Source organism: Narcine bancroftii, chromosome 4 (assembly GCF_036971445.1).
Source record: "Narcine bancroftii isolate sNarBan1 chromosome 4, sNarBan1.hap1, whole genome shotgun sequence".
Taxonomy (NCBI): domain Eukaryota; kingdom Metazoa; phylum Chordata; class Chondrichthyes; order Torpediniformes; family Narcinidae; genus Narcine; species Narcine bancroftii.
The window spans coordinates 75,617,485-75,644,550 of NC_091472.1; the positions used below are offsets into that span (position 1 = coordinate 75,617,485).

The 27,066-nt window shown below is 41.5% G+C and overlaps 1 protein-coding gene across 2 annotated transcripts in view; it reads right to left on the reverse strand.

The window, feature by feature from the left end:
* Positions 1-27,066, reverse strand: part of LOC138760695 (utrophin-like) — a 632,519-nt gene that overhangs the window by 318,381 nt on the left and 287,072 nt on the right. For both annotated transcript variants that reach the window (XM_069931641.1, XM_069931640.1), the window contains 3 exons: positions 21,161-21,340; positions 16,684-16,812; positions 5,071-5,241 (listed from right to left, as the gene is read on the reverse strand). In XM_069931641.1, coding sequence (XP_069787742.1) covers positions 5,071-5,241; positions 16,684-16,812; positions 21,161-21,340 — 480 coding nt within the window. The remainder of the gene's footprint in view (positions 1-5,070; positions 5,242-16,683; positions 16,813-21,160; positions 21,341-27,066) is intronic.

Sequence of the window (27,066 nt, forward strand, 5' to 3'; positions counted from 1 at the left end):
CATTTTTTCTGTTCTGTAAGTCGACATTGTATTAAATTTTAATTTCTTATTAATTAAACGCCTATGTTTATCCTCTGATGGTGATTTTTGAATATCTTTAGCCAATATTGTTATTTCTTTTTCTAATTTATCCATATATGTTAAATAATCTTTTTTAATTTTTGGAGTAAAACTATGCATCCCAAATAATATACTTATCCTCTATCGAATGTAAATTTGTATCACAAAATAATTCAATATGTTGTCTTATAAAAGCACAAAAATCTTCCCTTTTTAATAGAAAGTAATTTAATCTCCACCTATATACTGACTGCCATTTTTCAGTAAATTCCAAATCCATCAACAATAGAGAATGATCAAATATTATTCTTGCTTTATGATCAATATTCAAAACTCTTGATTGCTTTTGAGCAGAAAGTAAAAAGAATGTATGTATAAAATCTGTTAGAATAAAAAGAATAACCTCTGTCTCTAGGATGTTTCCTCCATATTTAACCAGATAACAATTACAGCACAAAAACAGGCCATTTTGGCCCTTCTAGTCTGCACTGAACTAAGTCCTCTCCTCTAGTCCCACCTACCTGCACCCTGCCCATAACCCTCCATTTCCCTCCCAACCATATACCTGTCCAATTGTTCTTTAAATGACAAAATTGACCCTGCTGCCACTACTTTTCCCTGAACCTCATTCCACAGAGCCACCACTCTCTGAGTTAAAGAAATTCCCCCCCTCATGTTACTTCTAAACTTTTTCCCCCTTAACTCTTAACTGATAACCTCTTGTTTCAATCTCTCCTACTCTCAATGGAAAAAGCCTATCCACATCAATTCTATCTATCCCTCTCATAATCTTAAATACCTCTATCAAATCTCCTTTCAACCTTCTATGCTCCAAGGAATAAAGACCTAATTTGCTCAATCTTTCTTTATAATCTAGATAATGAAACCCAGGTAACATTTTTGTAAATCTTCAATGCACTCTCTCTACCTTGTTGATATTCTTCCTATAATTCAGTGACTCAGTACTCTAAATTTGGCCTCACCAATGCCTTGTACAGTCTCAACATCACTTCCCAACTCCTGTATTCTATGCATTGATTTATAAAGGCCAGCATACTAAAAGCCTTCTTCACCACCCTATCCACACAAGATTCTACCTTCAGGGAACGATGCACCATTATTCCTAGATCTTTCTGCTCCACTGCATTCTTTAATGCCCTCCCATTTACTATACATGTCCTGATTTGATTATTCCTACCAAAATAAAGCTCTTCACACTTATCTGCATTAAAGTCCATCTGCCATCTTTCAGCCCACTCTTCTAAACAGTCCAAATTCCTCTGCAATCTTTGAAAACCTTCTTCATTATCCACAATTCCACCTATTTTAGTATCATCTGCATATTTACTAATCCAATCTACCACCCCATCACCCAGATCATTAATGTATATGACAAACAGCAAAGGACCCAATACAGATCCCTGAGGCACACTACCTGTCACCAGCCTCCAGCCTGACAAACAGTTATCCACTATAACTCTCTGGCATTTCCCTTCCAGTCACTGATGAATCCATTTGACGATCTCAAAATTAATATTTAATGACTGAACCTTCCTAACTAACCTTCTATGTGGAACCTTTGATAAGGTTTTTGATAAATATGAACTTCAGTAAGGACTTTGATAAGTCCATATAGACAACATCCATTGCTCTGCCCTCATCAACATTCCTAGTCACCTCTTCAAAAAATCCAACAAGATTGGTCAAACATGACCTTCCACACACAAATCCGTGTTGAGTGTTCCTGATCAGACCCTGTCTCTCCAGATACTTATATATACTATGTCTAATAATGCTTTCCATTAATTTACCGACCACAAATATCAAACTTACAGGCTGACAATTGTTAGGCTTGCTCCTCGAATGCTTTTTTTAAACAAAGGAAACATGTGCAATACCCCAATCCTCCGACACTATTCCCATCTCTAATGACATTTGAAAACCACTGTCAGAGCCTCTGCTATTTCCTCATTTTCTTCTCTCAAGGTCCTGAGGAAAATCCCGTTGGGACCTGGAGACTTATCTACTTTCATATGCTTCAAAAGCTCCAGTACTGCCTCTTTCTTAATCATTATAGTTTCCATAATTACCCTCTTTGCTTCTTTTACCCTGCACAATTCAATATCCTTCTCCTTAGTGAATACCAAAGAAATTGTTCAAGATCTCCCCCCTCTTTTGGCTCCACCCACAGTTGTCCACTCTGATTCTCTAAAGGACCAATTTTAACCCTCACTTTCCTTTTACTATTAACATATTTGTAGAAAACTTTTGGATTTATAATTGATTAAATTTAAATCCTTCATTAAATATAATATGGCTTTAGCTGCCTTAGATTCAACTATTGTTCTTAATGACCTATCTAGTAAAGGATCCAAACAAAAATTAAAATCACCTCCTACCAAAATATTTTCATAAACATCTGCCAGATTCAAAAGTATCTTGTTTAAATTTTTCATCATCTAAATTTGGTGCATACATATTTAATAAAGTCCATCCTCTGAAATTATTTGACAATTTACTTATTACATATCTACCTGCTAGGTCTGTAGTCAAACTTTGAACTTAATTTTGGTAAATTTTTCTTAAATAAATTCTCCACTCCCCTAGCTTTAGAATTAAATGAAGAAAATACCTGATCTACCCAATCTCCTTTCAGTTTTAGGTGTTTTTTTTTCGATTAAATAAATCTCTTGTTTAAAAAAAAAGCATCATCTTCCCCCAATTTCTTAACATAATACAAAATTTTATTTCTTTTATTGTACCATTAATCCCATTAATATTAAAACTAAACTTTAATTGCTTTATTAATTTTCCCTATTTATAAAATCCCTTTTCATCACTCCCATCCAGGAAGAATTCCCACAAAATAATTGGTCCTGAGCACCATCGTCTACAATCCAAAAACATTAAAATAATTCAGATGAAAAACAATATATTTGATTACTAAATAAAAAAGAAGAAAAAAGGAAAAAAAAACACAAAAATTTCTCCCCAATAAGTACTGGAAGAACCAGCACCACCTCCCTCCATTTTATGGGTCATGGCCAAGCCACGAAAACACCAGAAATAAACTTAACACAACCCCTGCGTGAGAAAAAAAAACTTGATTTTATCAATAATTCCATCTAACATAATAATTCTTCATCCATCAGAAAGAGAAAAGAGGGCAAAAACCCCCTCTCCCTATACACTAAATTCATTGTAACAAATCAGTGCCTTCTGTTAATTGAACTTTAGACAAACTCTTAGCATATTCTTCAGCTTGAACATAATTTGTAATAAACATATTCTGCTGGCCTAGTACAAATATTTTCAAAGTTGCAGGATAACAACACAAATCGGTAATCTTTATCATATAAAACTTTCTTAACTAAATTAAATTCTCTCCTTTTTATTAAAGTTTGGCTCAAATCTGGATTAATTTTTTTTTTTAAATTCCCTTCATAATTCAAAGATCCATATTCTTTAGCTCTCATCACCAAACCTAGAAGCCTCTCTCTATTCTGGTAATTCAAAAATCTAACCAGGATAGATCAGACTCAACCTGGATTTGGTCTCAAAGTTCTATGAGCTCTTTCAACAAGAATCTTGTCTTCAAAATGTTCCTCTCCAAATATCTATGGTATCCATTCTTGAAAAAAATAAATCACATCTTCTCCTTCTTTACCTTAAAGCAATCACATTATTTCTTCTACTACAACTTTCTCCAACAGTTTTTCATTCATTGAAATCAAACTAATTGTCATATCTTCAGACATATTAAATCTCTCTTCAATACAATGCACTTCCTCTTGAACCTTACTTTCCAACTTATTCACTCTTTCTAAAACGTTATTCAACTTCAATGCATTATCCACTTAAAATGTCAAATCTGTTTTAACTTGTTTCAATTCTTCAGACAACAATTTAAAATTATTTTCCAAAGACAAATTAATTTTTATTTGAGGTTCATCTATTTTTGACTCAATCTTATTTATTTCCTTCTTAAAAGTCTCTTTCTTGCCTCTAATCTGCTCCTCTTCTGAACTTGATGTTTCTTCTTCACTTTCATATTCTTCTGATGCCTCTTCCACTGGAGTTGTGTCCCCTTTGTGTTCTGATGTTGAAATGCCCCTTTAAGAGAGTTTGAATATTTTTTCCCAACCTTTTTTCCTCTATACCACACATGCCCGAAATCCAGTTTTAGTTTTCCGTCTGTTGCCATCTTTATGAGTTGACGCAAAGAAGGCTCCGGAGGAAGGTTCATCTTCCGGGTCCTTATCAGAGGAGCCAGAGAGTACTTCGGCAGCCTGGTTCATTCCTCAGGTAGGCCCAGTTTCTTTTTTCTTCTTCTTTTCAGAATTTTTTGTAGGAGTTAATTTAGATGTCTTCTCCTTCTTAGGTGACATCTTCAATCTTCAGTTAGATGCTTTCTATTACCTTTAAAGTATTTTTTAGTAAAAAAAGCTTTTCTAAACTACGGGAGTCATAAGGCTGCATGCTGCTCCTCGCAGCATCATGTGATGTCCCCCGACTAATTTTAATTACTGAAAATATTTTCAAACTTTTCTGTCGGTCCCATAGAGAGTTTCTTCATTTCTCATATTTTTACATGAGAGAACAATCTAAAAGTGTGACAGCTTTGCGCCACAAGTGTATGGTCTTCACTTTAAATGAGGACATAAAAGGCTATAGTCTTGAATATTAAGTTATTTTACACATTCTTGGTGTTCAGACTACCTGAAAATATATGTCTAAAATAGAAGAGTTTGATCTGGAGGCAAAATATGTTTCACATACAAAACAAAAGATGGCAAGTGAGACTCAAGAAAAGGACCAGCGTGATGAGAATGTTGGCCCTCAAATATGTCAATAACTTGACCTGCTGATCATCTGCAGAATTTTGCTTTTCATTTCAGCAATGTTGATCAGATGCATCTTTGCAAAAGCACAAGTATCTTCTGGAGCCAATCAAATTATTCTCTTGGCTATTGCTCCTTTTCAAGGAATGCTGCTTTTACACCAACTCACCTTGGCTGATTTGATGTGCTGAGAAATTTTCTCCACATTACGATTTAGTTCAATGAGTTTTGGCTCCACCACTTCTCGGCACGAAGGACCATTATTGTTCATCAGTGAAATAGCTTGATCGCGAACATCATCAACTTGCAAACTGATTCCATCGAGTTCAGACTGAAAACACTGCAAAGTATTCAATAAATATTTTGTGTTTATTATTGCAGAGGGTTGAGATGAGCAAAGCATGTACATAATGTTCATTATTTGAGATAACCACCAAATTATATATTCAATTGAATTTGTTCCAACATAAGAAGTGTCAAACATTTTGGAACAAGCTGCTACTGAATAATTATCAGAATGTGAATTCCAAGATATTTATGACTGGATAATACGAGAAAGCCTGTACAGGTACACAATCCTTTATCCGGAACCCTTAGGGGACAGTGTATCCCGAATTTTGGATTTTGGAAAGTCAGATTTAAACCCACCTGAATTGTGTTGCCGTATCCACCCTCACCCTCTTCCAGGTTTAAGAAGAGTACGTGACGTATGATGGAAACTATGACTTCCTAGACCTTCTCAATTCTTTTAAATCAGCTGGAAAGTTATTGCTCGCTACTTTGCCTTAAATTGGTTAACTTTCTTTTCCTCAATTGCTACACTGCCTTCCCTTGGACTCATCATCACTGACGTCAAAGAAGAGTAAACCTAATGCTTGAGCATGTAGACATTTGACTGTTTTTTTTATTCCCCCCATTTCTTTTCTATGTATGGAGCACCGTGCATCAAAAGACAAAGATCTGGGAGGTTACGTGATGCAGAGAGAGTAGGAGGACGTAGACCCCAGGAGCTCCCAGACCCTAGAGGGAAAAAAAAAGGCACAAAAGTCAAAATCAGAAGAACCAAAAGGCACAGACAAGATTAGTTCACTTACCTACCAAAGATAGGGAAGAAGAATACCAGCCAGCAAAAGATGACTAGTAAGGTGATTGTGAATAGAAAGGCTCGATTCTGCCCGACTCAACAGGATCAAGATGGCGCAGGAGATCACAGGCCCAGAGCCCTAAAGGCCCCATGGGTGGTGGCGGCTATTCAACCTGAGGAGAGTACACGGAGCTCACCTGGGGAAACGGCCAGCGTGAGGCCGCTGATCCAATGACAGTCAGAGCCCAGCGAGGTGACCAACTATCATGGCGGCCAGAATCCCAGGAGCACTCAAACCTAAAATCCAATGGACAGCAAGAGCACGAGGAGAGGGTGTGTGGGAGACCTCTGACCCGCTGCAGAGGAGATTGGAGATGCGAGCGCATCAAGTGACATAGGGAACAGCCCCCCCCCCCCCCAAACAATGCGGAGCGCGACAGCCAGCAGACACAGGAAGGGGGGGGGGGAGACCTCAGCCCCGCAACAGCAGAGACTGCAACTGACTCATCCAGCAATGAGGGAAGGAGCACGACGGCTAGCAGGCAAGGGAAGAGGAGAGGTGCAGGAGATCCTGACCCTACAGAGGCAGAGGCAGCTGATGCTGACAGCCCCATCCAGTGATGGTGGAAGCGACATGGTGACCAGTAGCAACAGCAAGAGGGACGACATCAATCAGCACGAGGCGACCAAAATGGCAGCGTCAGGAGGAGGAGAGGAACCCTCATTGTGGGTTATCCTGGAGGCGATGGAGAAAATGGAAAAACGATCAACTCTAAGCTGGACAGATGTGAAAATGTTTTAAAAGAAAAAGTGGCTGAGGTAGAGGAGGGAACAGGGAACGATGAGGATAGAATAGTGAAGCTGGAGAAGGAGGTGACAATGTGGGAGCGGAAAGGAGCCACCTCTGGCAGAAAATTGATGCCCTAGAAAATTATAGTAGATGAAACATAATAAAAATTGTGGGATTGAAAGAGGGCAAAGAAGGGAGAATCCCTGTGGCCTATTTCCAGCACTGGTTGCTGGAGACCCGGGTGGGGGGGGAGAACTTGGGGAGGCAATGGAAATAGAATGGACCCATCAGTCCTTCTTCTTGCTCGGGGCCTAATCAGAGGCCATGCTCGGTGCTGGTGAAGCTGTTGCACTACCAAGACCAGGAAAAGATTTTGTGCTGTGGTCACAGGGGTGAGAGTGAGGCGGGGGGGGGAGGGGGGGGGGGGTGGGGTTGCTGAAACTGAATGGTAACAAAGTGTTTTTCTACCCAGACATAAGTGGGACCCTGATGTGTCAAAGGAAGGAGTTGGAACCAATAAAGAAGGTAGTAAAGCAGAAGGGATATGAAAGTACAATTAGATACCCAGCCACTTTGAAGATATCGATGCAAAGGGGGGAGAGAGAGAAAACTCTTCTCCGAAGCAAAGGAAGCCTCGCAGTTTGTCAGGCAGCTTCCAGTTTATAATAACTAATGATACTGGAATGGAAATTATTAAGTTGTTATGAGTTTACAATAATTAGGAGTTTAAAAGAAGTGGTCATGTTTCATGGAAGGTGAGTATTGTAAATAATGATAGTCGACTAATAAGAATTAATAGTTTACTGTTTGTGCATAAAAATAAGAATGGGGAAAGAATGCAACAAAAGGAATGGTCTGGGGTGCTCAGGGGAGGTGCTGGAGAGGTAGATGGGTGCGAGACGCACAACCTATTGTATGGAGGGGGTGGTGATGAACCAGGGGAAACAGTCACCAAAGGAGGGAGAGGGGGACGACAGACGGAACAAGAGTATGGATGGGGTATCTATGTGGGGTCGATTAGCTGTCTTATTATAATTCTTTTGTTTTTTTTCCTTCTTCAGGCTTGTTGTCTTTGTTCTCGTCTTATTTTTCCAGGGTTTGTCATGGGCCTGGCGGGCTGGAGCAGATAGCCGAAAGTAAAAGGTTGGATGAATTATGGATATGGGGCAGTGGAGGTGCAGAAGAAAGACTGGTCTGAGAGTCTACACGGCAATGGCTAAGAGTATAAAGTCCGTTAGTTTCACTGTTAATGGCTTGAATGAGTTGGTGAAGAGGAAAAGAGTCCTGGCACATATTTAAAAAAATAGGAGAGGTCCTGGCCTTGCTACAAGAAACTCACTTAACAGAGCAAGAACACCAAAAATTAAAAGAGGTTGGGTGGGTCAGGTAATAGCCTCTTCATTTGGCTCAAAGGCAAGAGGGGTGCCAATTCTGATAGGGAAGAGTGTTCCGGTGAGAGTGTAGTGTATGACTACAGATAAAACAGGAAGATTTATACAGTTGCACTGTCAAATATATTTAGTACACGTGTATGTCCCCAACTTTGATGACAAAAAGTTGAAACAGGATATTTTTCTGAGATTGGCAGAGGGAAAAGAGAACATCTTGGTTGGAGGAGATTTTAATTTTTGTCTGGATCCTGTCCTAGATAAGTAAACAAAGAAAATAACTACAACATAGGTGGCGAGGGCTTCTATTGACGGAATGAAGGAGATGAACTTGATAGACATATTGAGGCAGAAGCATTCGAGGAACTTCTACTCAAACCAATACAACTCCTTCTCTAGAATAAGTTTTTTCCTGGCTTCAGCCCATGTAGAGGGTAGGATCGTGGAGGCTGAGTACATAGTAAGTCTTCTCTCAGACATTAATATCTTTTGATATTAACAATGGAAATGCCAGATAAGAAGGATACGGCATACAGATGGCGTCTCAATGTGTTGCTGTTAAAGAAGCCGGAGTTTTTTCATTTTGTACCTCTTTTGGGACACCCTCAAAGCATATTTGAGGGGTCAAATAATTGGATAAACTAAAACAGCAAAGAAAGAATACATGAGAGAGGTGGACAATTTAGAACAAGAAAAGGACTTCCAATAATCGGGCTCAGAGGATCATTATATGGCTCTAACAAATAAGAAATTAAAATACAATACACTCCAAACATATAGTATGGAAAAGGCCATAATGTTTTGTCAAAACAAAAATATTATGAATTGAGTGAGAGAGCTCACAAAGTCCTCTCTTGGCAGCTGAGGAAAGAGCAGGCCTCAAGGACGATCAATGCGATACAAACTGAGAATGGCAGGATCTCATATAAGCCAAAAGAGATTAATGAGACCTTCTGGGAATTCTTTGAGGGTCTATATAAATAAGAATTGGTATGGGTGTTGGGGGGGGGGGGGGGGGAGGTCTGACAAAGCTAGCGAGTTCCTGTTCAAGATAGAGTTACCAAATTTAGAACAGGAAGGCCTAGATCTTCCCTTCACTGAAGAAGAGATAGGGAAAGTATTGAATTCACTGCAGACTAATAGAGGATAGGTTTCCATCCGAGTTTTATAAAGAATTTAAAAATATATTGATGCCTCTCTATATGAAGGTGGTAGACCAGGCAATGGAGACCTGTACCCTCTTTTTTGACAGCAATCATTGCAACAAACCCAAAAAAAAAAGACAAAGCTCCACTAATGCCATCTTCTTATAGGCCTATCTCACTGATGAACATGGACTATAAGATATTTGCAAAGCCCTGGCAAATTGATTGGTGAGGCATTTGCCAAAACTAATAAATAAAGTCCAAGTGGGTTTTGTGCAAAACAGACAGGCAGCGGACAACATTGGCAGACTGATGAGTATAATGCATCTGGCACAAACCAGAAACAAGAGAGGTGTGGCTGTGGCTCTGATGCGGAAAAGGCATTTGACAGATTGGAGTAGGGCTTTTATCAAAGTACTGGAAAAACTAGGGCTAGGGCCAACTTTTATAAATTGCACCCAAGGTTAAAGTGGTGACCAATGGTCAAATTTTCCCAGCCTTCCCACTGACAAGATCAAATAAATAAGGGTACCCGCTATCTCCTGCTCTGTTTGCACTAGCCATGAAACTGCTGGCCAAAGCCATTTGCCAGGATCCAGACATCAAGGGTTTTAGAGCAGGCCAGGAAGAACACAAAATCAATTTATTTGCTGCTGACGTACAGATATATCTGACAAACCCAGTAAACTTGTTGTCCAGACTACACTCTACTCTGGAGGACTATGGGGAGATCTTAGGATATACGGTCAATTGCGATAATAGTGAAGTCATAAGGACATTTCTGTGTGGAATGGAAAGGTAGCCAGGGTCTCTATGGAAAAAATAGACCTGGGATTATAGTCTGGGCAGATTACGAATGCCAGACTTTAAGAAATATTAATGGGCAGCCAGTCGAGATACATCTCCTCACTCTTCGGTGGGGGGGGGTGGGGGGGGGGGGGAAATGTGTACCATCCTCGGCACAAATTGGTCTCCAAGTGGTAGGTGAGAAGGTTGCAGAGGACATTATTTATAAGTGGAACACTAAATTGTTTTCTGTAAAAACAAGCAGCAGCCCCATACTGAAACAAATAATTTCTATCTGGAATAAGATCAACTAATATTTATGAATCAAAGTGGGGGTGTCTCCACAAACACCCCCAACTTCAAATAAACTAAGACCGTTGACAGTCGGCAACAAGATTCTGGACACACAGCATCAGAATGGCATCAGGTGCATAGAGGACTGTTACGAGCAGGGATAGTATTGTTGTTTGAACAACTCAGGGACAAATATAATCCATCAAATAAGATGTTCCAATGCTACCTTTTCTGCAGGACAAGTTAGGTTCAACTATGGTCCTACCAGAGTGCAGTGACATAGAGACCCTGATTCGAAGGGGAAGCACACAAAAGTTTATCTCAGCAATGTATTTCATGCTCCAAGCGGAAGGACCAAAATCAGGCCTTTATAAGTCAAGAAAGAGGTGGGAGTCAGACCTAGGAATAACGATTGATGAGCGCTGCTGGTCCGACCTGTATCGGAGCAGTATGACTGCAATTATTAATGCATGGTACAAGCTGTTGCAATACAACTTCTTACACCAGCTGTACCTGATGCTGCAAAAACTAAACAGATCTCAACCAGAATTATCAGACCAATGTTTCAGATGTGTCAGTGAGACAGGAACCTTTGTCCATGCAACCTGGACATGTCCCAAGGTGAGACATTTCTGGGTGGAACTGGGTCAAACCCTGGAAAAAATTAGAGGTAAAGAATTCCCACAGGACCTTGAGTTATTTCTGTTGGGAAACATAATGGACATAAAACTCAAGATGAACCTCCCCGAATTTCAAATTTAATTCGTAATGATCACATTGGCAGTGGCCAGGAAGTGCATAGAGGTTACTTGGAAGTCCAACAGCTGCTTGAATATTGCGCACTGGAATATAGAAATGCAAAGCTGTGTTCCATTGGAGAAAATCACTTACAACTTAAGAAAAAGTTATGACACTTGCATAAAAATTTGGCAACCATACCTAAATTCCATAGGAACACAATTATAGGGAGGACTGATGTACCTCGCCACCTTACCCTCCCCGTCAGCCCCGCAATTGGCGAGAGGTGCAGGAGGGAGGCCCATTCCATTTCAACCAGGAAAGGTCATGTGAAGAAAACAGCCTGAGCAGTGCCTACCACAATGTGACAAACCCATAAACCCCTGATGTATATTTTATACCATTGTTGTGAATGTCCTAAGTGTTATGTATAATTGTGTTTGGTTGACTATTAGGTGTAAATGTAGAGGGTATGCCGGGTGGGGGTGGAGGTTGGGAAGGGGAAGGAAAAAGCTTGAACTCTACAGGAAAAAAATTTTTGTATAAAATTGACAATTGTAAATTGCAACCGACATTGATATTATTAATGTTAACAAAGATAACTACTTAGGCCTGGAAAATCATAAATAAAATATTCAAAAAAAAGGCAAAGATCTGGGTGACTGCCATCTGTGGCAGTTGTCATTACAAGAATTTTTTAAAAATCACATTCCTGGGGTTGAGAAAACAAAGTTATCCAGGACATCAGAATAACTCCCTCATCCATCTTCAAAAGAATATCAAAAAATATTTCAGATCCTCCAGAGTAAATAGATAAGACTTCAGATTATCAGTTCAGACAAAAAAATAAATACAACATTGAATCAATACTGCACTTAAAAAATTCATCAAGATTTTGTCATCAATTTCTGAACAAGTAACTTTTTATGACAGAGATTTTACCAACTAAAACAAAGAAGAAAATGGCGGCGCTGCCAGAGCTGCTGTAATGGCAGCGCTGCCGCTGGTGCGGACTCCGCAGAGAGCGAGGAGCGGTGATACAGTCTCCTGCGGGGTCCAACCGCCAAGTCAATGCAGTAAGCTCCACCCTAGCTTTGAAAAGCCTTTAAAATAGCCCACAGTAGTTTTATTTAAAATCCTGCGACTGCAGAGACTGAGTCCAAGATGGTGGTCCCTCTGATCAGCAGCAGCCACAATGGGCTGCAGACTCCAAGGAAGCAGAGGACTGGCGCATGGCACCAGAAAACAGGAAGATCAATCACTCCCTGTCTAAGAAGGAGAAGCAGAGATGATGACCCACGGGACGGTGACCACGGCAGCGGACCAGTGAGGGGCTCTGAGGCTAAAGGACCCACACATGCAGCTGTTGCTGGCAACTCGAAGGGAGGAAACTACGGAGACTGTGGGAAGCTGGAGAATGCCGTCGGGGACTTGTGCTAGGCTGTGGACTGCTGGAGACTGGTTCGAAATTGTCTGAAGGGTTACCAGGTATCGGGATGTGAAGGAGTGCCAAAGTCGCTGAAAGGTTCCTGATCATGTCAAAGGTTCAGATCTGGAACTTGACTTGCCAATGGTTTGGACTGGCCAATGGTGAGGCTGTGGAGGCTGCAGAAGTGCTGGAGACGAATCTACAGACACTTGGTGACTCTGAACTGGGGAGGGGGTGGGGGGTGTTGTAGAAAATCGACAACTCTCTTTTGCTTCTTTTTCTCTGACTGTAAGAGGATTTCTGGCGATGACAAATCTGTCTGCCTTACAGCAGGCAAAAGCAATTTCATGAAATATAACACTCTATTACAATGACAATAAATTGTAATAAACCAAAAAAATGTGCCAAAATGATACAAAGCTATAAAGTTACTCTTCTCCTAACGTTTGAAAGTGTCATAACTTATACAATTTTAGCAATTGATCTCCTCTCTCTACTGTATAGATCGCTTTATCATTTTTGATCCCATATGAACCTTTTTGAAACATCCAGAAGTGAATGAGTCTTCACACAACTGTGGAGAGCACTGATGAGACCACAACAAATGTAGGGTTAAAATTTTGGCAGTTAGCATAAGGTTCAAGATTGTCTTATACGGTTTACTCCATTTTTCGGCATTTCCCTTTGAGCAGGTTTAGCTTATAAACATGTTTATAAGATTGAGAAAAATCTTATGGAAACATGGACATTCCTGGAGAGGCAGATGACAGGAAAGGTGGTAGCATGATCCATCTTTTCAGAACAAAAGACTTCCTCACATAAGGAAATGACAAGAAATTTTTCTCAAAAGGCAGTTCCTTCACAATTCTCTCCTGAAAGGTTGTGGAGATTGAATCTACTTAAATCAGAGAAGCCGATCATTTTTTTTTTAAAAAAGGGAATCAAGGAGCATGGAGAGCAGTGGCAATGGTCGGGCTAAGCCAGTGATCAAATCAGTCACAAAAGAGAAAGTTTGAAGACGATATGCAGCCTAACCTGCTATTTTCTCTGATATTCTTATGCTTTCAGTTCTTTTCATTTTAACATCAATGGCAATGCATTTCTCTGGCTGAATCAACTGATGCAAAATAATTGATTCTTTTTCAAAATAGCTCACCTTCAAAAAGTTCAGTAGGTCATCACCATAAAATTTTGTTACTTTAAGATTACTGTTCAGATGACCTGAGAAACTGAATTGAACCATCAGCTTTTCATTAGCCACTTTCAGGTGGCCAGAATACCCGACAGTAAAGCCGCCCATTCTACACCAATGCGGCTGTCATGTGGCTACCTGAAAGTGGAGAACCTGACCAGGAGGAGAACTTACCTAACCCTCCTCCTGTAGGTATGTTCTCCAGCTTGGAGAATCCCCTGCTGCAAATGAAAGCAGCAGTGGGACTACGGCCACAGTCCACAGGAGCCAGCATTCGCTCAGATGCGGCTCTCTTTCAGCCGCCACGTTCAGGTGACGAGTTAGGTTACGAGTAATAAGTTAAAGTGTGATCATGTTTATACGTTTAAAGGAAATTAAAAACTAATTTTGTTTAAATAACCATTTGTCTTGGTGAATTTCTATTGCTGCTGGGTTTTGGGGTCCTCTGGGCCCGTAACAGAGCCTGCATTTACCACATCAGATGGCAGCTCATTCCACACTCCAACCACCCCCTAAGTGAAAAACTTTCCCCTAATGTTCCCCCTAAACCTTTCCGCTTTCAGTTTAAAACTATGACCTCTTGTATTTATTTCCCCCAATCTAAGTGGAAAAAGCCTACTCACATCCACTCTGTTTATACCTCTCATAATCTTGTAAACCTCTATCAAATCTCCCCAAATTCTTCTTCTCTCCAAGGAATAAAGTCCTAATCTGTTTAATCTTTCCCTATAACTCAACTCCTGAAGACCCGGCAACATCCTAGTAAATCTTCTCTGCACTCTTGGTAACAAAGTGATTGATACAAGAGTAATCTTGCGAAGATTGCACAGAATTTTGGTTTCAACATATTTGAATGAATGAGCAGAGCTTTGGATTCTTTATACAAAGATGTCCAGACTGGCCTTGGTGAAAGTGCAACATGAAATATTACAAATTTAATTTTTGGGATTAGTGGACTATTTTATGGTGGAGTGGAGGAAGTTGGCCTGCACACTACGGAATTTAGAAGAGTGAAAGATTATTTCATTAAATGATAAAGCATTCCAATGAAATGACAAGCCAACAATGGGCACACTTTTCCTCTAAAGATCAAGGTATGGTGTATAGATAAGTGGTCTGTTACGAGCCCAGAGGACCCCAAAACCCAGCAGCAATAGATATTCACCGAGACAAATGGTTACTTAAACAAAATTTGCTTGTAATTATCTTTAAACACGAAAACGGGATCAAACTTTATCTTATCACTATTAACTTAACTAACCTAAGTGCACGTGCATGTAATGTGTGTAAAAGTTCAGAAAAGTTCTTTGGTTCACAGTCCAGTCTCACTTCTCATTCCTCCAAGTTTATTGGTTGCAGGCAATTCTTATACTGTGCACAGAATTTAACATTTATGAAGTACACCTGGCCTTGGTGCTTGAAAGGTAAATGGTTACCGCTCAGGAAGAGAGAAATTTGTTGTTTGCTGGACACCCACAACTGATTCCTTTTGATCAGACACTTCAGTGTCTTGCCGAAGAAACTTGCCCCATCAGGGTTTTCCAGATGATAACCTCTTTCTTTCAGGTCATCACAGATTTCCTTTTTGTTTCTCTTATTTCAAGTGAAACATTAGGCAGCTAGTCCTCTCCTCTTGCATGAACCACAAAGGCTTTGACAAGGCTGAACTAAGCACTCACAACCCTTCTTCCAAATGGGGTTTTTCCACAAGCTTACCAGCTTGTCCTGTATTGCAGAACTGAAATCTGACTCTCTATCCCTCTCTCTCTCATTGAGAGCCTGTTTTACTCTCTCTGCTTGCAAAACCACACAACCCTCTTAGAACAGCAAGCTCCACTCCAGACAGCCTGCAGCTCCGACGAGTTCTTTTATCTGTTGCCTTTTTGTAAACAACGATCCAATAGTGAAGACTCTTGGGCACTCGCCAAAGCTTTTGCAAAGATTCTTGATGCCAGCCTGTCTTGCATGAGCAGAGTTCCAGTATTTTAAATGAGATCTGTTTTAAAGTGTTTTTATGTGACCTACACAAAAAAAACCTCCCCCAATATATCTTCCAAAAACATATCTATAATCTGTCATAGGTCAATGATTAATGACTGAAATGGAGGAATTTTCTTATGTAGAGGATAAAAACCTACAAAATTTACTTCAAAGTACTGTGAATGGTATTTGTTACATTCATTCAAAAGGGAGATTGATTGGCAGCAAGGCAATTGAGCAACTAGGGACGATGCATGAAACCACCCATGATATCAATGAAGCTCCTGCTTCCATTGAGGTTTGGTCAAGAACTCTAAATAATAAAGTTGCATGGAAATTATTTGCAAACAAAAGTCAAGCGATTAAACCAGCAATGAAAATTTGTCTACTCTACCATATATAATTTGAATATTAAAACTCCACTTTTTAAGAACATACAAATTCATTTTTCTTCAGCTGCTGGATCTTCTCATTTCTAGTGGACAGGCTCTTGGAGGAGGAAACCTTCTAAATTACATTGCAAGGATGAATTTTATCAACTATGGTAAAAAATTTAAAAAGTGCATTACATTAGGCGAGTCAGTTTAATAGCCCAAAAAAAAACATCTAGCTGAGTTCAGGTGCAACAAAGATAGACAATGTCACAGTGTCTTTATTTGTTTGACATTGTATTAATCTGGATACAAGGAATAAGCCCAAGAGAAAAAAAGTTTATAAATACCAATTACACTTGAAGTTTTTCCTCAGCCTTTGAACAAAAACTACCTGATGCTCACTTCTATTGTCAGAGAAACCCTACCTCAGTGTTTGTCCAAATCATTTTTGTTAATATTCCCTTAATGATACAGAAATATTTAGTTAAACTTGCTAATTCTTCTTTACATACACATTATCTGTGGGTCTTTCAAGTGCCAAATTACATACTCCATTAAATCTGACATTTGTATTTTTTTTACCTTAAGTATTTCATCCTTTTCAACATCTGACTTCTTATCAATCTCATCGAGCAGAATTTCAGTTTGATACAGCCATGTGCTTATGTGAGCAACATTCTGATTGAAATCTTCCATTTGATGTTGATGTTCCTAAAGCGAAAGAAATGACAAGATGCTTTCTGGAAATGACTTCTGTATTTTATAAAAACACAGCTAAGTACAGAAAGCAAAAATGTAATGCCATCTTTTAAGTAAGCTTATGATTAATCATCATGAAATAAATTTGCATTAACATATGGAGGCGTACACACATTATCACCCATAGCAAAACAAATAAAAGATTAACATGAATTAAAACACTAAATGCTGGATGTAATTATATAATCACGACCAATGTATTTTGTCACTACACCAAACTACCAAGCAGAGATCCTTGAAAGAAAAATGTTCGAAACCTGGAACTGGTACAAACTAAGTTTCTTTCATCATTTGCCCTAATTTTTGAATCATAAGGGTAAGTGATATTGTTTGATCAAAGCATCTGTGACAATTCACACTCCTGCAAGAGACAACTTCTTTCAGGCGACATTCCACAAAGAAAACATTGCATCATTTTCAACACCGATGTTCAACAATCACCAAAAGGATGAATGGGAAAATCTAATAACATCTTTAACATAAAATGCATTACTTGCAGTTATTTACAGGGGCAGAAATTTTGTTTAAAAGGGACCAATGAAGCTGCAGGTCGTGCAGTTGCCTCACAGTTCCAGTGGCCCAGGTTTGATTCTGATCTTCTGTATTGTCTCTGTGGAGTCTGCAAAATCTTTGCTTCCAGAGCCTGGTGTGATATATTCCAGGTTATTGAAGAGCCAAGTGAGGAGATGCTGAGGCCTTTTTGAACTTTTTGCATTTTCATTACAACAAGCAAGTTCCAAAGGATTAGAGCGTAGCCAATGTTGCTCCTTCATTTAAGAGGAGAAAGGATTATCTGGAAATGATCATGGTAGGGGAGCTATCGTACTAGGATTTATGCACATTTAGAAAGACATGGTCAGATTAGACAGTCAACGTGGCTTTGTGTGGGCTAGGTCATATCTTAGAAATGCGATTTTTTTTTTGAGGAGGTGACAAAAGTGATAAATGAGGGTAAGACAGTGGATGCTGCCTGCATTTGACCCCTCATGGTAGCCTGATCCAGAAGATCACAGGATCCATGGTGAATTGATAGTTTGGATTCAGAACTGGCTTGCCAATAGAAGACAGAGGGTGGCAATGGAAGGCTAGTATTATAAAGCATTGATGTGCAGAGAGATCTGGGAGTCCAACTCCACAGCTTTTAAAAAGTGGCCCTGCAAATAGATAAGGTGGTAAAGAAGGCCTACAGTATGCCTGTATTCATTAGCCAGTATTATTACAAGAGTAATAAAGTCAAGTTGCAACAAAATGAAGCCCTGGTTTGGCCGCACTTGATTTGGAATTCTGGTCACCCCATGGCAGGAAAGATGTGAAGGCTTTGGAAATGGTACAGAAAACAATGACCACAAAGCTGCCTGGATTAGAGGGTATGAATTCTTAGGAAAGCTTGTCCAAAATTGGGTTATTTTCTCTGAAGCACTGGAGACTGATAAGAGACTTGATAGAAGTTAATAAAATTTTAAGAGGCACGGAAAGGGTAACCAGTCAGAGTCTTTATCCCATTGTGAAAATGTCACATACTGGAGGATCCGTATTTAAAGTGTTGGGGAAATGAAGATATTCAGGGCAAGTTTTGTTTTTACAGAAAGTAGTTGATGTCTGTATTAGGCTGCCAGCGGTAGTGGTGAAAGCAGATCCAATAGTTACGTTTAAGTGGCTTCAAGATAAAGCACTTAAACGTGCAGAGAATAGAGGGATATGTATCACGGGCGAGCAAAATTTTAGATCAACTTGTAGACCTTTTTTGACACAAATATTGTGGGCCAAAGGGCTTGTTCCTGTGCTGTTCTATGTTCTAGATCTGGGAGATTATTGTACCTTTTTAAACAAAAAAAAATAAAACAAATATTGTGTATTTATTTTTTTATATGCTCCCAATTATAATTTGCAGTTTCTGACTTTTGGAGAGCATCATTTATCCTGACCAGGATTTTCTCTTCAATATTTAGAGATGCTTCTGCAGTTCTTTTTTCATGTTCTCTGCAAATTTACTTCCAGACTCTTCCTGCTCCTAATCTTGTCCTCCTGAATTTTAAACTGTACCCAAATCTCCAACCTGTTAGGCTTTTCTTTTGCCAATTTTCAATGACATCTCAAACGCAACCTCTAATTTTCTTTATTGGCCTTAGTTAAATTGTTTTTCCTGACTTACTTTTGTGCCAGAATGAAAAGATAATTTACATAAGTCATACATATATTATTTTAATGTTATCAAATGCATATTCTCTATTAAATAAACCATCAAAGGCAAGTTATATCTCACAGAAAGATGAAAGCTGGCAGCAAAGTAATAAATTGCTTTCTCCTGCTGATTCTCACTCCAAATAATTACATTTTCATTTATATTGAGAAGACATCAACTGATTTTGAGATGTCACAATAAAGACATTCTTTGGGGCAACATAGAATGTAAAATTGACTCTGTGAAGGAGGGTTGGAATTAGGGATGGAGAGGCTGTGAATATCAGAATGGGTCTGATATGAATGCTCTGGAAGCCTGATTTTTTTAAATATATATGTTTCATGGATCAAACAGCCCACAATACCATCAGAAAATATGAGAAATATTTAACAATTAAAATGTTATATACTTGGTGTTTCAGGCCAACATGAATTTTAAAGTCACTGTGCACACCACCATAATTTATCGATCAGAGTTGGAAAACTGCATGAAGTTCTGGGCACTAACAAGATGAATGTGTTGGGCTTAGAACATTTGCAAATAACCTGAACATAAGGAGTGAAAATTCAACAAAGCTCCGACCTTTGTGCTTTTCAAATAAGAAGAACAAAACAAATTTAAAAGGGATTTAACTAAGATTGAGAGAAGAAAATATTTCCACCTTTTGAATCAGCAGCAAATAGGGACAGACTGGATTATCACTACAAGGCAATTTTGGGAAGTCAGAAGATTTTTTTTTCCAGCAATTCATTCGTTATGCCTGGGCATAATGACACAAGTGCTATGAATAGCAATTTCAAGCAAATTAAGTGAAGGATGAATAAAGGAAGTGAAAGAAAATTGGGAATTGGCTGGAAGTGAGATTGCCTGAAGGGGCAACATAGGCCTCAAGTTTATTTCAATTCCCCAGATTACCAATGATCATATTTCATGGCATAAAAGACCCACTTTTATTCCCAAAAATGGCTCAAAAATATCCCCTGGGTCTTGTATGCGAAGTTGAAATTAGGGTGATAATGGTGAGTAAAAACACCGACAGTGATCATCGCTACTGCATGGCTCAATGGCATCACCACTATCTATCGATGGGGACTGATGGAGGGGTGTCGAGAGTAGCGGGGCAGTGGGATCAGTATGGGGATTGTTGGCGGGGGGGGGGGGGGTAGTGATCAGTATGGGATCAATGCGGGGACTGGTGGCAGGCTGTCGGGGGTAGTGGGATCAGTATGGGGACTGTCCAGGGGGGGGGTGAGAGATCAGTATGGGATCAATGCGGGGACTGGTGGCGGGCTGTCGGGGGTAGTGGGGCAGTGGGATCAGTATGGGGGCTGGTGGCGGGCTGTTGGAAGACTTTCCCGGCAGCCACAATCGGTCCCCAAACTGGTCCCACTCCCACTCTCGCTCAGCCGCCGATTGTCGGTCCCCACACTGATCCTACTGCTTCGCTTCCCCCCGATAGCCCACCACCTTGGATTCCCCCCCCCCCCCCAACAACCCACCACTAGTCTCCACACTGATCCCATCACCCTGCTCCCCACCCCCAGGAGAGAGTGGGGCAGTGGGATCAGCACGGGGACCGACAGCGGCAGTTTGTTTTTATAAAGTGTTTTCTGCTCTAGCTGAGCTGCTTTTGTTTTCTCTTGTAAATTACAGCCATATTATTATTTAAAAATGTTCCTGTTATCCAGGTTGCATGTTTTGTCCAAGATCTTTTTTCTGCTATACTATAGTCACATATTTCAATAACATTAAATGCTTACCCGTAAATACACTAAAAAAAAATGTGATATCCCCTGATGAAATGTCACAAGACACTTGATACATTCAGCCTTTCCCTACATATCAGCGAGCGAGCAGTCAGAATGAAACAACAGCTCCACTTTGTGGTGGGTGTTGGACTATTACAGGAAACACGGGCCTCTCCAGATACAAAAAGAATTACTGGAGGAACTGAGCAGCCAGATAGAAATGGTCAGGAAATGTTTCGGGTCTGATACTCTATCGTGGCCCTTGACTACTGGACTTGAAGTGTTTTACTTCCTTACTATTTTCAGATCAGAGTAATATGCTGCACTTCTTTGCTCACTTTCAGCAAGACTGAAGGAATATACGACTCACCAATAGTCTGCCACTCCAACTCTGTGCTAGGGTGTGGACCCTGTTCCATCTAGAGTTCAGTGCACACAGGTTATCCTCCAGAATCTGTTCACTACCTTCTACTAGTCCTTGCAGCACAGCACTACATTCAGTGATGGCACCGACTTCACTTTTCTTTGCCTCCAAATCTTTCAGGATCAGCTGTTAAAATAAAAATGTATACATTTTCATTCTTAATTAACAACTCCATATTGGCTGCATCTTAAAATAAAAAGGACACCAACGTCCAGATATGATAAATAAATCACTTTTATAACATGAATCACAAAAATGCTGGAGGTACTCAACAGGTCTCGCAGCGTTCAAAGGAGGTAAAGATTTATTTAAACTAAAAATAGACATTATTCACAATAAATTATTTACAATATGAAACTGTTCAGTCTCTTCCCATCCTTAGTTTTGTATCCATACATTTCTACACTGTACATTGTTACATTAATTTGTATTTACACTATTGCCACTAGTGTGTTGTCTTGTCAAAACTTCTCCTGTTGTTCGAGGGGCTTCCCCTTGGTCTCTGGCTCTCAATTCTCACAGCGTCCTTGCATCAGTTCAACCAAGCCTCAATGTTTCCCTCAGTATGCACTAGAGCATCATTCACCAAGTTGATTTTCCACCAGTTGCGGAAGTCTGGCTCTGTGCGCGTGCCTAGAAACAGCTCGTAAATCAGAGTCCTCTGTCATGCTGGTGCAGGGGATGAACCATGACAAGGACCCTTACATCCTTCTTCACACACTCTTAGCGAATCTGCATTCTGCAAAAAGGTGGGCAACTGTCTCCACACCATCTCAGTCATCTCAGGGACAAAGTAAATTGTAGGTGATGATCTGACTGGGAGGGCTCTTCTCACTGCCAGCTAGGCCAAGACTTGATGTTTTTTTATGAGCACTGGCGATTTCACCAGATCATCTGGACCTGCTTGCAGAACCACTCTACCGTATCCATCGAGTCCTCATCTCTTAGTGTCTGCAGGATGTTCTGTGCTGACCACTGCCTTTGTAATCAAAGGTATTGGCCTGGAAAAACATTTCCTTGTAGGATAGATGCTGTGGCAAAGTCCAGCTGACTGAAACAATGTGCCACAATGGGGTCATGCATGTCCTTTGCAACACCTGAGACAGGTAGAACCTCAGCACATCATAGGATTTGGTGTCCTTGTTCTTTGGTTCTACGCACAGCCTGATGCAGCCGTACACGAAGGTGATCATCAGGATGAGTGGCCACATTGAGTACGCCCTTACTCAACTGTCTGGAGACTTGTACATGGTGACCCTTTGGACCCTTTCCATCTTGAATCCCCACGTGAACTGCAAGACTGCTCTCATGTTGGCTTGGACAGAGGTACAGGGGATGGGCCACATCTGAGCCACATACTTCAGTAACAGGAGCACCTCGCACCTGATCATCGAATCTTCCCTGCTATTGAGAGAGTGCGCCGCACCCACACACCCAATTACTGGTGGACTTTCCCAATGCACTCCAACTAATTGTTGTTACACAAACCAGATCCCAACACCTCCAGGTAGTCAGATCTAACTGTGAAAGGGATGGTGATCCAGTCAGACAAGTTACCAAAGAATATCGGCTCACTCTTCTTCCAGTTTATCCTGGTACCAGATGCATATGCAAAATGGCTACAGATGCTGATCTATCACCAGACCGATCTTGTATCCGAACAGAAGATGGTGATGTCATCAAGGTACAAGGAGGCTTTAACCCAAGTGCTTCCACTGCATGGCAACATTATTCCCTTATCTTATTCCCTCATCCTTCTTAATGGATTCAGCAAAGGGCCCCAAATAGCACACAAATAAGATTGGCAGAGACCATACCCCTCTTGCTGTCCTCTCTCAACTTCACCTTCACGACATATGCTGATCCAGATTTCAAACGTGCCTTTGACGTCCACACAGGTCTCGGTTCCCCCAACAGAACAGCTCAGAAAAGTGAGCACGTCCACTATGGCATGTGGATTGAACATGTGCACCATTATTACTCATTCCTTCTGCGTTGGAAAGATGAAGAGTGGCTGCACCTTGAATAGCAAGAGCGGAGCCATTTTCTCCTTCTTCTGGATGTCTATGAGCATCTTCTGACATCCTGGGGGTGGGGGGTTTGAATGTCACTTCGAAGTGACCATTATCCATGTTGCCCAGGAGGTAGTAGATGTCCTTCACCACATATTTGCAGCATTCCATCAAGATTTTCTGGACAAAGTAGTCCAGGGAAAACTGGGAAATCATCACTCAGGTCCTCCACTGCCACTCTGACAGTGTTCCATATTCTTTGTCCTCCAGAGGAGTATGCTGCCACAGTCATCCTTGCGACACCAGTGGAGGTGGACTTACTGCTGGAAAAGGTGTTAGATTAGACACTCAATCAGCTGGCCAGCTCACACAGATGATCTCTTCTGCTCCAACAATACCCTCAAACGTTTTCCTCTTGCTTCTTGAAACATTAATCTCTCAAAGATCCAGTTAATCAACCCAGAGTAAATGATCTACACTTGATCTTAGCCAAAAAACTGAGCAGTGTCCATAAGAGATAAAGATACACAACTTGGGCCAGAGCCCTTCTTTAAGGTATATGTAAAGAGCAGACAGGCACTTGAAATAAAAAGGCTGGGAAGAAGAGGAAGGAACACAGGGCAACAGACAAAAGGTGATAATTGGACATAGACAGGAGAACAGAGGAGAGAAAGATGAGAATTGATTAGGGGATGGGGTGACACTGTAAATGCAGAGCTAGAGGAAAGGAGACAGAGAGAGAGAGAGAGAGAGGGAGAGAGACAGAACAAGAGGAAAGGAGATATATGGCTAGGGGAAGGGGAGAGACAGGAGAAATAGAAGCTGGAGAAGTCAATGTTAATGCCATCTGGTTCCCCAGATGGAATATAAGGTATTGTTCCTCCAATTTGCAGGTGGTCTAAGTCTGGCAGTGCACAAGACCATAGAAATGGGGCAGGGAATTGAAACAGGTGGCCACTGGGAGATCTACACGATTGCGACAGAGGTGAGGTGAAGCAGTATCCAAGTCTGTATCCAGTCTCTCTGATGCAGAGTACATAACAGAAACACCAGATGCAGTAGATGACACCAGCAGATTCACAAGTGAAATGTTGCATCACAAACAAGGACTGTTGGAGTCCCAAATGGTAGAGAGGTACAAGATATGGGCACAGAACCTGGCACCCTCCAACCAGATGGCATTAACACCAACTTCTCTTTTTTCCATCAGCTACCCCTCCACCACTGGCTCTCCTCTCCTCCTTTTCCTATTACTCCCTTCCTCCAACTCGGACTCTCTCTCTTTCCCCCATCTCCCTTCCTCCATCTCGGACTCTCTCTCTTTCCCCATCTCCCTTCCTCCAGCTCGGACTCTCTCTCTCTCTTTCCCCATCTCCCTTCCTCCAACTCGGACTCTCTCACTTTCCCCATCTCCTTTCCTCCAACTCAGACTCTCTCTCTTTTCCCATCTCCCTTCCTGTAGCTCAGACTCTCTCTCTTTCCCCACCTCCCTTTCTCCAGTTCGGACTCTCTCTCTCTCTTTCCCCTATCTCCTTTCCTCCAATTCAGACTCTCTCTCTTTCCCCACCTCCCTTTCTCCAGTTCGGACTCTCTCTCTCTCTTTCCCCTATCTCCTTTCCTCCAATTCGGACTCTCTCTCATTCCATTTCCTTTCCTCCAGCTCAGACTCTCTCTCTTTCCCCATCTCCCTTCCTCCATCTCGGACTCTCTCTCTTTCCCCATCTCCTTCCCTCCAGCTCGGACTCTCTCTCTTTCCCTCTATCTCCCTTCCTCCAGCCCTGCATTCAGATAACCACCCCCTTCCCCAGTCAATTCTCATTTTCCTCTGATCCATTTCCAATTATCTCTTTTGTCTGTTGACCTGTGCTCCTTCCCTTGCCCTTTCTCCCATTCTTCTCCAGCCTTCTTATTCAGCTGCTTTCTGCTTTTTGCTCATACCTTGACAAAGACCTCAGATCTGAAACATAGGTTTTATATCTTTACCCCCTATGGACACTGCGAGACCTGCTGAGTTCCTTCAGCATTTCTGTGCTTTTACAACAATCAGTGTCTGCAGCTTTTCACTCCATTCAGTTGTTTCAATGAAAAATCTCTTTGAGGGATGCCTACCCTGAAGAAGTCTCCTCCTTTCTTTGAAAGAAGTTTTGTGAGAGTCTCCATCACTGCACTCCCTCTGCAACAAATGCTGCTCTCAAGATCTAAGACCATGTACTCAGCCATACTTGCTCCATACCCACATGTCCTTCCTGGCTACTTGTCTCTGCCACCATCTGACACCATATAGATTCCAGCTCCATTTCCAGGCCTCCCTTCACGAGGATCTCAGGTACCTGCACTGCATTAACTGCTGTTCTCTTTGCTTCTCTCACCTTATCCTACAGATCACCCTCGATTCTATTTGCAGACACCATTTTGCTCTCACTATTACAGGTCTAAACCTCACTCACCACAACCTGCCATACACTTCATCCTCTGTCAGATCCACACATTCAACCAAAGGTTCCATACTCACCTGGTTTCCACCAAGGATCAAAAGCTCATCTTCTTGGAGGCTGCAATCTCCTCACTCTTGAACCTGGCAGCCCTCAGGACCGAGCCTCCATCACGAACTCTCACCCTGGTCCCAGCTTCATACAGGACTGTACCTCAATCACGAACTCTCACCCTAGCTTTGGCAGCTTACAGAACTGAGCCTCTGTCACGAGCTCGCACTCTGGCCCCTCTCACTCTCCCCCACCTCCTCTGACTTCCCCAACCCTCCCCTTCCTCCCTTGAATTCCTCCACCCCATTCTCCTCCCCCTGACCCCTCAGACCTCATTGATACCCACTCCAACCCTATTGGTGTTCACAGGAAGTGCTACACTTGTGGCCACATCTCCTTCTCAACCACCATCCAGGGCCCCAAACAGCCCTTCCATGTGAAGCAACACCTCACATGATTCTGCAGGGGTCATCCGGTGCTCCCGTTGCAGTCTCCTCTACAGTGGAGACTTTCATTGATGAAAACAAGATATCATGTGAAGGGACAGTAGGCGGTTACAAACTTGGGCTGCTCAGGACCTGTGTAATGAGCCCCTGCAGCCCCTTACATACTGGACCCAAAATGCCCGGTTGAACAGTGATCAGGCAATTTAAGGGCACTCCCACCCCTTCAGTGACACTGTGAGTGACACATCATGCACTTCTCCCGTCGCCGGAATCCCCACAGGGAATCCCCAGTTCCCGCTGTTGACCTCTAAAGGGTAAGTGGCCAGGGTGGGCACAGAATCGGGGCAAGTACAGAGTCGGAACACAGTTAGGGCCTGGGGAGGAATGAGTAGTCAGGGCTGAATGGGAACGCTGTTGGGATTGGGGGGGGGGGGGGGGGGGGAAGGAGGGGGGAGAGAGAACCCCTGACAGGCCAGTGGGGAGCAGAGTGGGCTGGAGGGGAACGGAGTTAGGGCAGGAGTAATGGCCGTCCTTACCCATAATCCCCCACACTGCTGGAACCGCTCTGGCATTCCAGCAGAGAGGGGGATTATGGTTAAGGAAGACAGCCATAGCACACAAGTATTGATGTCATTTTCTACCCAGGCAGCCATCAATTAACCAGCAGCAGCTATAAGGTGTGTGTGTGTACATGGTAGACAATTCTCCTCGGAGATAGTTTGCCTACTCATGCAGTTTTTTTTTTACATGTTACAATCCAATTTGTAAACCCTTAGTGGGGAGAACTCAGGCCTCATAGCTCCAGACGCCATCCCAAATTCATTTGTGACCTATGCATTTCCAATGCATGCTTGTTTCCTCCAACACACAAAGTCATGGTGATACATGAACTAACCTCTCTAAATGGCCCC